Here is a 12,500-nt window from a genome sequence, read left to right on the forward strand (position 1 = left end):
AGCCTCTGATCTACAACGCACATCAGATTTAACCCTTTAGGCGCCGGGTTTAATTTTGAAAAATACTTTATTTTGACACCTAAATTTCAGAAGGCTCTGGATTGAAAGTGGTTTGAGATAGAGACAAAAAGTTAATGAGACAAATATTGAGAATGTCCTGAAGTTTATCTAGGGAATAAATATTTTCATCTAATTTGCATATTATGACGTCATATGGCGGCGGCCATATTGGATTATGTAATTTCCATGAAATACCTGATATTTTGAAAGAGAGTTGAACTTATTTCATCAGATTCACCCCCTCCATCTATTTGTAATGATGTCCACTATGTTGTAAGCCAACATTTGTAAACTAAAACTAGAACTAAAACACAAAACGCATGTAAACAGCAGGCTTTTTTTTTTTTTTTTTTTTTTTTTTACACACTACAACTTTTACAGTACTTTTCATCTTCTATTCTCCATTATTATTATTATTATTATTATTATTATTATTATTATTATTATTATTATTATTATTATTATTATTCATTATTGTAATTATCATTATATCATTATAATATAATAATAATAATAATAATAATAAATAATAATAATAATAACAGTAGGCGTCTTTTTGCTGCAGAGGCCTAATCTGTGCCTATCTATCCAGATGACACTGTTTATAGTTTGTCACAGTGTGGAACCTCTCATTGCATGGCACAGCACACAGGCTGGGCAGAAATGGCAACGCATGCGCGATTCATTTGCAGCCTGGACGCGGAGGTGTCAGCGGAGCAGAGAGGAGAAACACACCCGCTCTGCCCTGACTGCTGCGCGGGGCTCAGGGGCTCCGGGAGCTGCTCGTTGAGCACAGTAAAAGCAGAGTGATACATGCTTTCACATCAGAGTCTCCAAACACCACAAAAGTCTCCAATAACACCAGAAAGGGTCGCTAGGAGGAGCGGGTGTGTGTGTCCTCTCTGCTGGCTGCAGGCTGGGACCGCTGCGCTGAGCTTCTGTGAGACTGACCGCCCGCGAGTGCTTTTGGACGGGGTAGGGGCTCCGTGAGCACCCGCTCCTCGTTGAGCACAGAAACAGCAGAGTAAACAGAGTGATACGTGCTTTCCCGTCAGTCTCTAAACACCACAAAAGTCTCAAATAACACCAGAAAAAGTCGCTAGGAGGATATGACAAAAAAAATAAAAAATATTTTTTATGTTTTTTGGATGGGATTTTGCTCGAACATTTTGCATTGAAGGATGACGTTTTTCTGAGCTAAGGTCTAGGTATGGGATGTCTGCCAACTAGTGGAGGGGAGTTTGAACAAAATATAACACTCTATTTAGAGAAAACAGCTGTTTGATTCAGTAAAACGTCTTGTCGCAATTTTGCGACTTTGGCGCCTAAAGGGTTAACACTGAATGTAAAAGGTTTGTTTTTCATATATACAGCGGGTGAAATAAGTATTGAACACGTCACCATTTTTCTCAGTACATATATTTCCCAAAAATGATTGAACACATGAAGAAAGGAGTGCCAATAAGGCATGGAAAGCCTAAACAACAAGTGAAATCTATCAGTAATTAAAAAGCAATCCAGCCCATTGTCAGTGCAAATGTATATCAGCTGGTTCAGTCCCAACTGATGGCCTACAAAAAGGTGGCATTGCCAAGGTGTCACACAAGACACATATCATGATGGGTAAAAGCAAAGAGCTGTCTTCAGCTTTCAGCAAATGGTACGGGCAAACTTCACATATTTGAAGGAAGGATGAAAGGGCAAATGTACCGTGACATTCTCGACCAAAATCTGCTGCCATCTACCAGGATGGTGAAGATGAAACAAGGGTGGACATTTCAGCAAGACAATGACCCCAAACATACAGCCAAGGAAACACGCAATTGGTTTCAAAGAAAAAAAATAAAGCTGCTAGAATTTGTTTTCAGATGAGGGTTTTTGGCATCAACTCACACTGAAGCTTTGTTTGCTTTCTTTCTTTATTGTTCAGCTGAAATAAATTAATATCTATTTAACTTTCGTAAGGCCTGTGTGTGATGGTTTGGGGATTGGGGAGTGGGGAGTGGGCATATTCGCATTTGTGTTGTGTCTCTGGTTTCCCCTAGACAGGGGCATAACATAAGTGTTTAAAATAGCCTGAGTTATGACTGGACATTAGTGCAGGGCCGCCGCTCCCTATACGCAGAGTACGCAGACTGCGTAGGGCACCAAGTTCCTGGGGGGGGGCACCCCAAAAAAAAATATATATAGGCTATAATTATAATTTTTATTTATTTATTTATTTATTTTTAATTATAAAGGAAAAAGAGATGGTCCGGGGGCCCCCCAAAATAGTTTATTTTTTTTTAAAGTTCATGATAATCATTACATTACAAAAAATATATAAATTAGTTATGAACAGGCCCATCGTTGTTTTTTCTTAATTGTGTAACCTATCCAGGGGTGGATTACTGCACAGGCACACCGGGCACAGGCCCAGGGGCCCAAGGGCTCAGGGGGGCCCTTAGCCAGAGATACTGATAGTAACTTTTCATGTTGCATAGTCAAAGAGCTCAGTCACTGATGTCAATAACAGGGTCCAAAAAGGAATAGCCTAAATATAAGTACTCATTAAAATGTAACAAGATAGAAATCATCATGGGCCCCTCAACTAGTAGGGGAGAAATACAAAAGCAAGTTAAAAACAACAGCATTAGTAGCTCTGTCTAAGGGGGTTGAAGGCCCCCTCACACATACACAAATAAACTTTATATGTGTGAATTCTAAATTGTTCATATCCACCCTTTATCTGTTGAAATGGGCCTCTCAATCATAGAACATGGGTCTGCAGACCAATCTACTGTTTTTACAGTTGCAGAGTAAAGAGTGCTACCTGTTTAAGAAAAATCTGAAAAATAATGTTCCTTCTGCATCTCAGGATTTGATATCTCTCTAGTCTCTAAAATTTCCTCACAAAGTGCACCAGATTGATGCATTTTACTTTAAAAAGGTAAAACAAATTCCACCCACCCCCCAACAAGGTACAGGGTCCCTCCAACAGTACCCCAAGATCCTGTGGGAAACACTGACTTCCTTAATATGTTTTTGCCATTAATTGTATGTATCCGTGTAGAAAATTCAGTGTATCTGACTGGATAGGGACAAGTGGGGGGCCCTTTAAGAGTGTAAGCCCAGGGGCCCATTATCTCATAATCAGTCTATGATCCTATCACTCAATTCCTTTGCAAAGGCAGTTTTTTCACAAGTTAAGCTGTTCTTTCTGTTAGTAAATGCTGGCAAATGTGCCAAAAAGCAGTCGCAGAGATCTTGCAATGGCAAAAAAATTTAGCTCGCGCCCTGCCGACGCGAGCTTCTGGGTATTTTTTTCTTTTTGGGGGGGTGGGAGGGGGGGGCATCACTGACAATTTCTGCTTAGGGCACCCAAAAGCGTAGCAGCGGCCCTGCATTAGTGCACTGTTTGAGGCATGTGTGTTCGGGGATCAAGGGTAAGTTCCTTCATGTGACTGTGAAAACAGTGTCTCAGCAATTTAAAATGTTGTCATACATTCACATTGTTTTGTAGGTTGTTGTCTATGAATGGGACAAGAGCTCTTGAGTTTTGGTCAAGGTGGTCACTGAATTCATTCTGTGTGAAACGAATGAACAATGATCCACAGTTTGGACACATGGACTTCTGTATCGCTGACTGTGGGAAGTCTTTTCAACATGTGAATGAATTAATGTTCTTACATGTCGGGGCGAGTTGTTACCAACAGTTACAGGCCGTGGGAAAGAACAGAACACAGTTATAGTTCAGTGTCAGTGCTTTCTGCCAGAAGCCAAACCCTCTCCATGGAGTCAAGAGAGGATAACAGTGTGTGATTGGTAGGATGGTCTATGCCAACAGTATGGATGACAATTAATTATGTGTGTGTTGCAAGAATCGGTCCATCAAAGTGTTAGAGTGTGAGAAAATATATTTGAATTATTGCCCAACCTGTGTGTGCCTCCGCCAGAAACCTCACCTTAAAACACCCGAACAGAAAAGATTGATTTCAGAATTGCGACAGAAATCCCCTAAGGCAACCGTATATTTTGAAAGTTTCGCAATATTCAAAGAACACACACACACACCTCTTATTCCCTTCTATATAAGTGTCACTCAGGTTAACACTGACACACAGACACAGAGACACACTGACACACAGACACACAGACACACAGACACACAGACAACCTGACACACAGACACAGCTCATCGGACAGACGAACAGGAACATGGACTCAATGGACAAGCGACTGGGCGAGCTGGTGGAGACGGAGTTTCAGAAACGCCTCCAGGTGTTGCTGAAAGATATTATCGATGATGTTAAAGTCTTGAAAAGCCAGAATACAGGTAAAGTAAAATGTATTAATTAGAGATGTAATTACATTATACAATCTGAGAACCACTCTTGTTTTAAAAGGATACCAGTGCCAGTCTGTGGCTGTTCAGCAGATACAAAAGGATAGAATTGAAACTCAGTAACTAACTATTTGGGACTTTCTTGTGTTATCAGTGGTATTCACTATTTTTTTCAGGAGAGCCGCACTGACAGGACAAAGTCAACAGGAGAGTCATTTTTACCGCAAAGTATCAAAAGCTATGAATACAGACATACATAAGCAAGCCTGCTAATTAATATGTAATTCCTGAACCAGTGTTTCCCACAGAATTTTGTGAAACTGAGGTAACCCAGCCCTTAGGAATTTGGAGACACTGGGTCACATAACATCGAAGCTATTGAAGAATACATTATTATCCTACTTTTTATTCAAATATTTGTAAAAAAAAATTAACATGGGTGTGTTCATATAATACCCCCCTGGAATACATTGTTTCTACCTTTCAAAAGGTAAATGCATCAATCTGGTGCACTATGAGAGGAAAATTCAGAGGCTAATTCATGCAATCTTTGTGAGCCGTTTAGCAGCCTATTATTTTTCTATTTTTTCTTTTTTTTATTATATCTCCCTCTCTCTCTCTCCCTCTCTCCCCCCTCTCTCTCTCTCTCACCCTCTCCCTCTCTCTCCCTCTCTCTCTCCCTCCCTCTCTCTCCCTCTCTCTCAATTCAATTCAATTCAAATGGGCTTTATTGGCATGAAAGTTTAAAAGAAAAAAAAACAATATTGCCAAAGCACAGCATCAAATTACAATACAATCAGTAAAAATATTCAGATAATACATAATATGAACGATATGAACATTGTATTAGTATTATACTGTGTCTGTGTGTGTGTGTGTGTGTGTGTGTGTGTGTGTGTGTGTGTGTGTGTGTGTGTGAGTGTGTGTGTGTGTGTGTGTGTGTGTGTGTGTGTGTGTGTGTGTGTGTGTGTGCTTGTCACTCATTGTCCCTCAGGTTGTGGCATGTTAAGACATAGGCTACTGGGCGACATATAACAATATATTATAACATACAGATGATTACAACAAAACAAAATGAAACAGTGAGACCTGGTGTATTATTATGTCCTAATGTTGTGGCAAGCCGAAATAAACTGTCCTGCGAGGACGGAGCTCTCTTTTCGCTCTCCCATTACTATTTTTAATTGTTCTTCAGGGGAGCTTCTAAAATTTGGATTTTTTTTGGCCGAATTTGTTAAAATATATTTTGCGGACATTTTTGAATTTGGGGCAGTGCAGGAGGAAGTGCTGCTCAGTCTCTACAGCAGCATCTCCACACTGCTGGCACAGCCGCTCCTCTTTGGGCAGCCATGTTTTCTTGTATCTGCCTGTTCCGATGGCCAGGCTGTGAGCGCTCAGTCTGTACTTTGTCAACATCACTCTGTGTCTAATATCAGTCACTGTGGTCAGGTAGGGGGCCACAGTGTACTGTCTGTTTAGGGCCAGATAACACTGCATTTTGCTCTCTGTTTGTGTTTTAGTGTTCCAATGGGTGAGGTAGGTTTTGTTTCTGATGTGATGCATTACTATTATTTTTTTTTAATTATATCTCCCTCTCTCTCTCTCTCTCTCTCTCTCTCTCTCTCTCTCTCTCTCTCTCTCTCTCTCTCTCTCTCTCTCTCTCTCTCTCAGGTAAACAGGTGGCTTTCTCTACCTCTCTGATGGACACTACTGGCGATCAATCCTTTGGACCCTTTGATGGACAAACTCCTCTGGTCTTCAAACACGTCGTCACCAACATTGGAAACGCCTACAGCCCACTCACAGGTACCTGAACTAGACATTTACATTTAATAAAACTATTATTATTAATAACGTGTTCGTTTCTTAAGAGGAAGTAAAAGATGCAAAAATGCTTGAGGAGTCAGACGAAAAAGTTCAATGGTGTATTTAATGAATAAAATGATGATCAGCAAGGTACAGGTTATGCAGGTTCAAGCGGACAAAAGACAGCCAAAAAAGTGAGTTTTCTCCTCAGATCAACAACATTTTACAAGTTCAGATATTCATTTAATTGGTTTATTTAGTCACATGTTTATCAGAAATCTTCCAATCGTCTTTCGTCTTCCGGATTGATGAATCTGCTATATGGGAGAAAACTCCTACGTGCCGAAGTCCTTGGTGCAATAATGTGTCTTATCTGCTGCTAACTGGTGATGTGAGTTTTACAGAGACCCATTGTTGGAAAAACGGATACATCGTTAGCCTCCAGCTTGTGGGAAAACAAAGATTGTACAACAAAATGCATGTGTTGTCTCAGTTCTTTCGAGAAGGAGCTTTTTAACGAAGTACAGAGTTTTACGATGTTCAATATCACATGGTTATCAATACATATATTGTTAGTTAGGTTATAAGATATATTGATTAAATGCATTCAAATGATGGGGCTAATTACATCATTTAATGTTTAAAATTATAATCCTGACACATTTGTGACTGATGTGGCAAACAGTTGATTCTACATATGACATAAAATGACAGAATCAATCTTACCACAGGTGTCTTCACTGCACCGCTGAAAGGAGCCTATCACTTTGAGTGGCACGTCTTAGGAGTCGGAGATACTCCTTCCGGCGCTGTGTTGGTGAAGAACTCAGAGAGCATCTTCATCGCATATGAGCACCAGACGTCCAGCCATTCCTCTGCTTCTCAAGGCACCACACTGCTCCTGGAGGCTGGAGATACTGTGTCTGTGTGTGGGTATAAAGGCTCAAAAATGTTTGACAATCAACATCACATCAGCACCTTCAGTGGGCATCTGATTTTCACCATGTAACACAAAAACATCTTCACCTACATGATGTTAATGCAGAGTTTTCTTTTCTTTAATAATTCACTTGGAATTATGCACTTAAAAGATTGTAATCTTGGGGCGCTCCTGGGGTGTGTAGAGCATGTTTAAAAAAAATATCATAATCTTGATCTGAATCACTGCAGCAAAGTCAAGTTAACTTCTCATTTTCCTACATATAAAAGCTGAGTCATGAATGTTCAAATCTGCAACTGAATGAAGACAAATTGCATGTCATGTTATTTGTCTGATTCCTTACTGTCTACTCATGACATCTATTGCAGTATGTCCGTCCTGGGAGAGGGATCCCTTACTCTGTCGACTCTTTTTTAATCCCGGTAAAGGGTTTTTCACTGGGAGTTTTTTCTCAGCCGAGCTAAGGGTGTAAGGGCAGAGGGTGTCTTTCTGTATGGAATGTAAAGCCCACTGAGGCAAATGTCTATTTGTGATATTGGGCTATACAAATAAAACTGATTTGATTTGATTTGAAATGATGATCATTAAAAATCACTGCAAAGCATCTCTGGGCATTTCATTAATATTGTTGGTGTCATTTACATATCAACATATTGAAAACAAACTGAATGACATGGTGAAAAGTTGTTTCTGACAACAGAAGGTTTAATACCGAGCAGCTGTTTGTACTTAACTTTTATGTATACTCCAGAGATCAATTCAGGGGTGTGTCTGTGTTCGTGTGTGTGTGTGAGTGTGTGTGTGTGTGTGTGTGTGTGTGTGAGTGTGTGTGTGTGTGTGTGTGTGTGTGTGTGTGTGTGTGTGTGTGTGTGTGTGTGTGTGTGTAAGTGTGCCGACCTATCCAACAGGGAACCTACGATCGTAACACTTCCACTAACAGTGGACTCCAAAACTAACAGGGCACATTTTTCAAGTCCCCTCTTGGACATGCTTTAAATCATCTTAAAAACATGTATAATACCTTCTGTACATTTTCATAACTTTTGCTAACAGGGGACTTGGAAGTGTGTGAGTGTTTATTTCATATCTGGGACAGCCTCTGCCTGCCCTGGCCTGGCCCATTCACACACGTTGTTTAAACACTCCTCTATTGTCTGAATGGTCTCAGCCCCAGGGAGTCTTTCAGGCTGTGAAGAGCTGTTGACAGGCTACTTACTGCAGACACCAGTCTCTTGAAAATAGATTTGTATTTTGTTTTTGAAACTAAATATATATGTTGAGTTGAAGTGTTAATAAAAGTGTTATAAAGGACGAAAGATAGATAGATATAAACAATCATGGGAAAAAAGATCAGCAGTAAGATCCTTTATTTTCTTGCCAATGTGATTCTCTGTCTACTCTCCACTGTCAGACTACTCGTGTGGCAGATTAAAAGAGAAAGGTATGTTCTTTGTATTTTAATTAATTGCAAAAACAAATTGATCATCAGACTATTATTGATTATCAGAACATTTCATAGGTCTAGACCTTTAGAATAGTCCAGTCCCTCAAAATTCCCTTTACTACTAATCTTTATAAGAAGAGGTTTTCAATCAATTTGACAGTGTTCTTGTGTCTTCAATCTATATTTATTGTGTTTATTTCACGATCACAGAGAAAGGTCCACACTTCTACTATATCTAATGACTGGAGTCCACTGTTGGTGGGGATGGTGCGACTTTCACACTCCATTGTGGATTAATTTAAACAGAATAAGCCAAATTGGATAATTCTTAAGGGGAAAATAATAATGTCAATGTGGTCTAAAATGTCTTATGTGTGTCATACTAATTGACCCTACCTGCAATACTAAATTATCCAAATGTAACAGAGAGTTAAGGAGATTGTCTACTCTCTCCTGTCAGACTATGGGTGACAGATTAAAAGAGAAAGATACGTTCTTTGTATTTTAATTAATTGCAAAAACAGATTGATCATCAGACTATCATTTTACAATCAGAACATTTTAGAGGCCTAGACCTTTAGAGTAATTCAGTCCCTCAAGATTCCCTTTAATAATCTTTATAAGAGGTTTTCAATCAATTTGACACCCACCCCCTTTCTCTCTCTCTCTAAACAATGTAAATGATTCACAGTTTATAGCCTACAGATGTCATGACTATTTAACGGCACAAAAAGGAGAGAAGAAAAAATGCACTTACATGTAACACCTACATGTAGCACTTAAATTATGTAGCACTTTTGTAGTTTCATTTATTTGAAGCTAATCTAGACTACTTGCGTGATTATTGCTGTTCTGAGATTCTACCTTTATGGTCAAATTTAATTTATGGGAAATTGCTTTAGATAAAAGCATCAGCAATGTAGGATAATCTAATGACATAAAAGTATTTCACATGAAATTGGTGTTTTAATTGTAGGGGAGAGTGGCCTGAGTTGTGCCGGTGGGGAAGTTGTGCCACCCCTTGTTTCTAGAAAACTGTGGAAGAAATTGGAAATGTGACCACATATTTAAGAAGAGCCATCCATTTGACTCATCCTGTAAAGAAGGGAGACAAGGAATAAGATATAAGCACATTTAAGCTAAAAAACAGTGTTTTGCCTTTCAAAGTAACATTTCCATGATGAAGGTTTTTTGATTATTGTGTCTGAACAATTATAGGCAAGTTTTAAAACATTTGACACACGTTTTAGTGCTTTAGTATGCTACACTTTTGGCGCTTTTCCACCGCATGGTATCAGCTCAACTCGACTTGACTCAACTCGCATTTTTGGCGTTTCCACCGCAATTTCATGGTACCTGGTACCTGCTAGCGGCTGCTTTTTTAGTATCGCCTCGCTCTAGGGTCCAAGCGAGCTGAGCCGATGCTAAAAGGTGACGTCGGCAGACGGCTGGCCGCTGATTGGCCAGACGGTAGTCTCTGGCCAATCAGTGGCCGGCCGTCTGCCGGCTTCATTCTCTTGATTATTCTCCCCATGATTCTCCCCAACTTTCCGGGACTTTTATGTGTATTTTGTCTCGCCGCGTGCAGCCTTCTTTGAATCTCTTTCATTTGATTTGCATCACAGACCCGATTTTTTTTCTCCATATATTCGCTAAGCTCACCCAGTTGTGTTGGTTGTTGGGGAAGTTACTTTGAACATACGAGAGGAGACATAGCAGCTAGCAGCTAGGCTAAATAGCCTATTAGCCAGCTGGGACAGACATGATAGCGAGTGATTACATTACAAGCCTCGGACTGCACTGATTACCTAAATAAAATATTCAGGCTGAGACACGGCTTGCATTTGAAAACACGTATCCTGAAACAAGCACTTAACAGTCAACTTTATCATGCCCGTGTTTACGTGCATAGGGATGTACGTGACGCATCCCTACAGCTGACTGTGTGGCAGAGTCACACATCAGGACACAAACCCTGCCTTTTAACGGCCCGTAGCAATATTCTTCTACTTCTTTTAGCAAACAGATACAAGGGGGGTATTTTCTTAAACATTTTCCATCCGTATCTTTGGCGGTTGGTTCAGTTAATAGTGCAACAACTGCTCGTAATTTCTGCTTTGCTACTTGACTCCGGAGTTGGCTTTCTGCCCCTTTGTATGACGACCCCGCCCACGTCCAGGAGGTACTATTTGCGGTGGAAAACGACCCGTGCTGCTACCAAACCAAGTTGAACTGAGTCGAGTTGAGTCGAGTCGAGTCGAGCTACATTTGTGGTGGAAAAGCGCCATTTGAGTCTATACAGTTAGCACGATGTCAGCCCTAAACTGCTGCATCATGCTTATTATCCAAAATTCTGGGGTTGGGGTGATTTGTACCAAAGGGCCTAGGTGCGCTGTCCAAAGTCCTGTATATAGTGCATTCAGTAGTGCAGTAGGTAAAAAATGAAGGTAAAATAACAATAACAAAAATAAAAGACACAAAGCTCATACATATGGGTTTTGAGCCTTGATTTAAAGCCAGAAATGGAGGGGGAATCACATTTTTGCGGTGGCAGTTGGTTCCACAAGCACGGAGCAACTAGTGCAAAGTACATTTCTGAGAGTTGTGCCAGTGGCATGGCTGTATACTCTGGTCACCAAAATAAAGTGATTGTCTACAGTAGCTCAGAAGAGAGTGACATCTCAATTCCACTTAACGACACCACTGACAAGAGTTCAGATGGCCAGAAAGATGATGATGGTGACTTTGTCATTGTGAGCTTTGCAGGTAAAACCATTAGATCTGCTAGGCCTTGTTTAAGAAAAGTGTCCTTCAATCTTTGTCAACTATTTACTTTATTTACTTAAACCTTAAATAAGTGATTGTCTAATGGATTTGTCTTACATTACAGTTTATGAGATATATATCAATGGCTCAATTTACCCCATGGTATTCTGTCTTGTGGCACGACTTATACCACACCGGGGGCAAGCTGTGCCACAAGACAACTTTTTTTCCGAAAGCTTTATTTCTTAAACAGTTTATTCCAAATCCAAAGTTTTTATTGCCAGGGATGCACAACACCCTGAAATATATGTACATATTTGAGTTGGAGACTTTACTTTCAAGGCCTCACTTTAAAATCACTTTGAGTAAAAAGTGGCACAACTTAGGCCACTCTCCCCTATAGGCATCCATCTTTCTGACGCACGTCCAAACATAATGATGAGAGCACGGTGTAGGTAAGTGCTCAGCCCGCCTCTAACCCACTGTCTGAATAATGCAATACTTTAGAGTGTAGCACACACACACACACACACACACACACACACACACACACACACACACACACACACAGAAATGCAGAAACACACACACACACACACACACACACACACAGAAAATCGATAACAATCCGATTTCCTCTTTGCTATCCCATTCATTCTCAACTACATGTATACATTGTTTTTCTCTCACACACACACACACACACACACATGTGCACACACACACACACACACACACACACACACACACACACACACACTGTCATCACACACGTAACCCATTGTGTATAGACTCCTGTTTGAAAGGTGTGAAAATCCCTTGTCGGGGTGAGAATTGAGCATTCATTATACATGATGAAAGCCCTCCCTCCCTCAACACACACACGCACACACACACGCACACACACACACACACGCACACGCACACGCACACGCACACACACACACACACACACACACACACACACACACACACACACACACACACACACACACACACACACTCAAATGTGATTTATAACAAGGGGAGCCATTAATAACTGATGCAGTATTTTACTACCGTGTTCATTCATCAATATCTAGCCATTGCAAATGTGAGTGTGTGTGTGTGTGTGTGCGTGTGTGTGTGTGTGTGTGTGTGTGTGTGTGTGTGTGTGTGTG

At 40.4% G+C, this 12,500-nt stretch overlaps 1 protein-coding gene across 1 annotated transcript; it reads left to right on the forward strand.

The window, feature by feature from the left end:
- Positions 1–4,138: 4,138 nt before the first annotated feature.
- Positions 4,139–7,734, forward strand: LOC307252129 (complement C1q-like protein 4). The gene is made up of 3 exons (XM_080029707.1): positions 4,139–4,375; positions 6,056–6,190; positions 6,922–7,734. Exons 1-3 carry the CDS (start codon positions 4,258–4,260, stop codon positions 7,197–7,199), a joined length of 531 nt encoding a protein of 176 aa, XP_079885833.1. The 5' UTR covers positions 4,139–4,257; the 3' UTR covers positions 7,200–7,734.
- The last annotated feature ends 4,766 nt before the right edge of the window (positions 7,735–12,500 follow it).

The sequence above is a fragment of the Ammodytes marinus genome (genome assembly GCF_949987685.1).
Source record: "Ammodytes marinus genome assembly, chromosome: 6".
In the NCBI taxonomy this organism is placed as follows: domain Eukaryota; kingdom Metazoa; phylum Chordata; class Actinopteri; order Uranoscopiformes; family Ammodytidae; genus Ammodytes; species Ammodytes marinus.